Genomic DNA, 616 nt, shown 5'->3' with positions numbered 1-616 from the left:
CGCTCTTCCTCGGCCTGGGGAGACTGATCACTGCCATCATCTTCAGAGGCTACTTCTGGAAACTGCAGTGAGAATCAGTGATGTTCCCCTACAGCTCTGTTTTGGGGAAGGGGGATGTTCTGTTACTGGTTTTGCTTAATGATTAAAGAAGAGCAGAGAGAGAAATCTTAACAAAGTCTACATTAATTCACAGTAGTTCAAGCAGCCTAAAAGCAATTGTATCTTTTGAAGAATCATTTGTAAGGTGATTGTCTGTTCATCTGCAGCAGCAACAGGGGGTGGAAATCAGTTCAATCACTCTACCGAATATTGATAACCAGTTACATTGGCCTTTAGATGGCATATGTGACCTGGGAGATAGGACCTGGCTATGTGGCAGTCATCACTGAGAAAGTTTGTAGAACTAAATGAAATAATCAGTTCTGTTATTTTGTATTGTTGTATCTAAGGCATGCTCTGAATAGGTCTTTTTGCATAACTCCTGTTGAAACTGATGAAAGCCATATGCACACGAGAGAAAAATGGACTCATAAAGAAATTTTCCTCATCTTAACGCTGTCTTATTAGTGTTCTCTTTCTTCTCCAGGCACCTTAACAATGAACATGCATTGGATGA

The 616-nt window shown here is 40.4% G+C and overlaps 1 protein-coding gene across 1 annotated transcript in view; it reads left to right on the top strand.

Moving 5' to 3' along the window:
* Positions 1-616, top strand: part of FOXP2 (forkhead box P2) — a 68,542-nt gene that overhangs the window by 22,978 nt on the left and 44,948 nt on the right. Inside the window, exon 7 of the mRNA XM_009581493.1 lies at positions 587-616. This exon is cut by the window's right edge and continues 49 nt beyond it. Coding sequence (XP_009579788.1) covers positions 587-616 — 30 coding nt within the window. The remainder of the gene's footprint in view (positions 1-586) is intronic.

The sequence above is a fragment of the Fulmarus glacialis genome, unplaced genomic scaffold (genome assembly GCF_000690835.1).
Source record: "Fulmarus glacialis isolate BGI_N327 unplaced genomic scaffold, ASM69083v1 scaffold8827, whole genome shotgun sequence".
NCBI lineage: Eukaryota > Metazoa > Chordata > Aves > Procellariiformes > Procellariidae > Fulmarus > Fulmarus glacialis.
The sequence above is the reverse complement of the archived record's forward strand: the minus strand, read 5'-3'. Positions and strand labels throughout refer to the sequence as shown.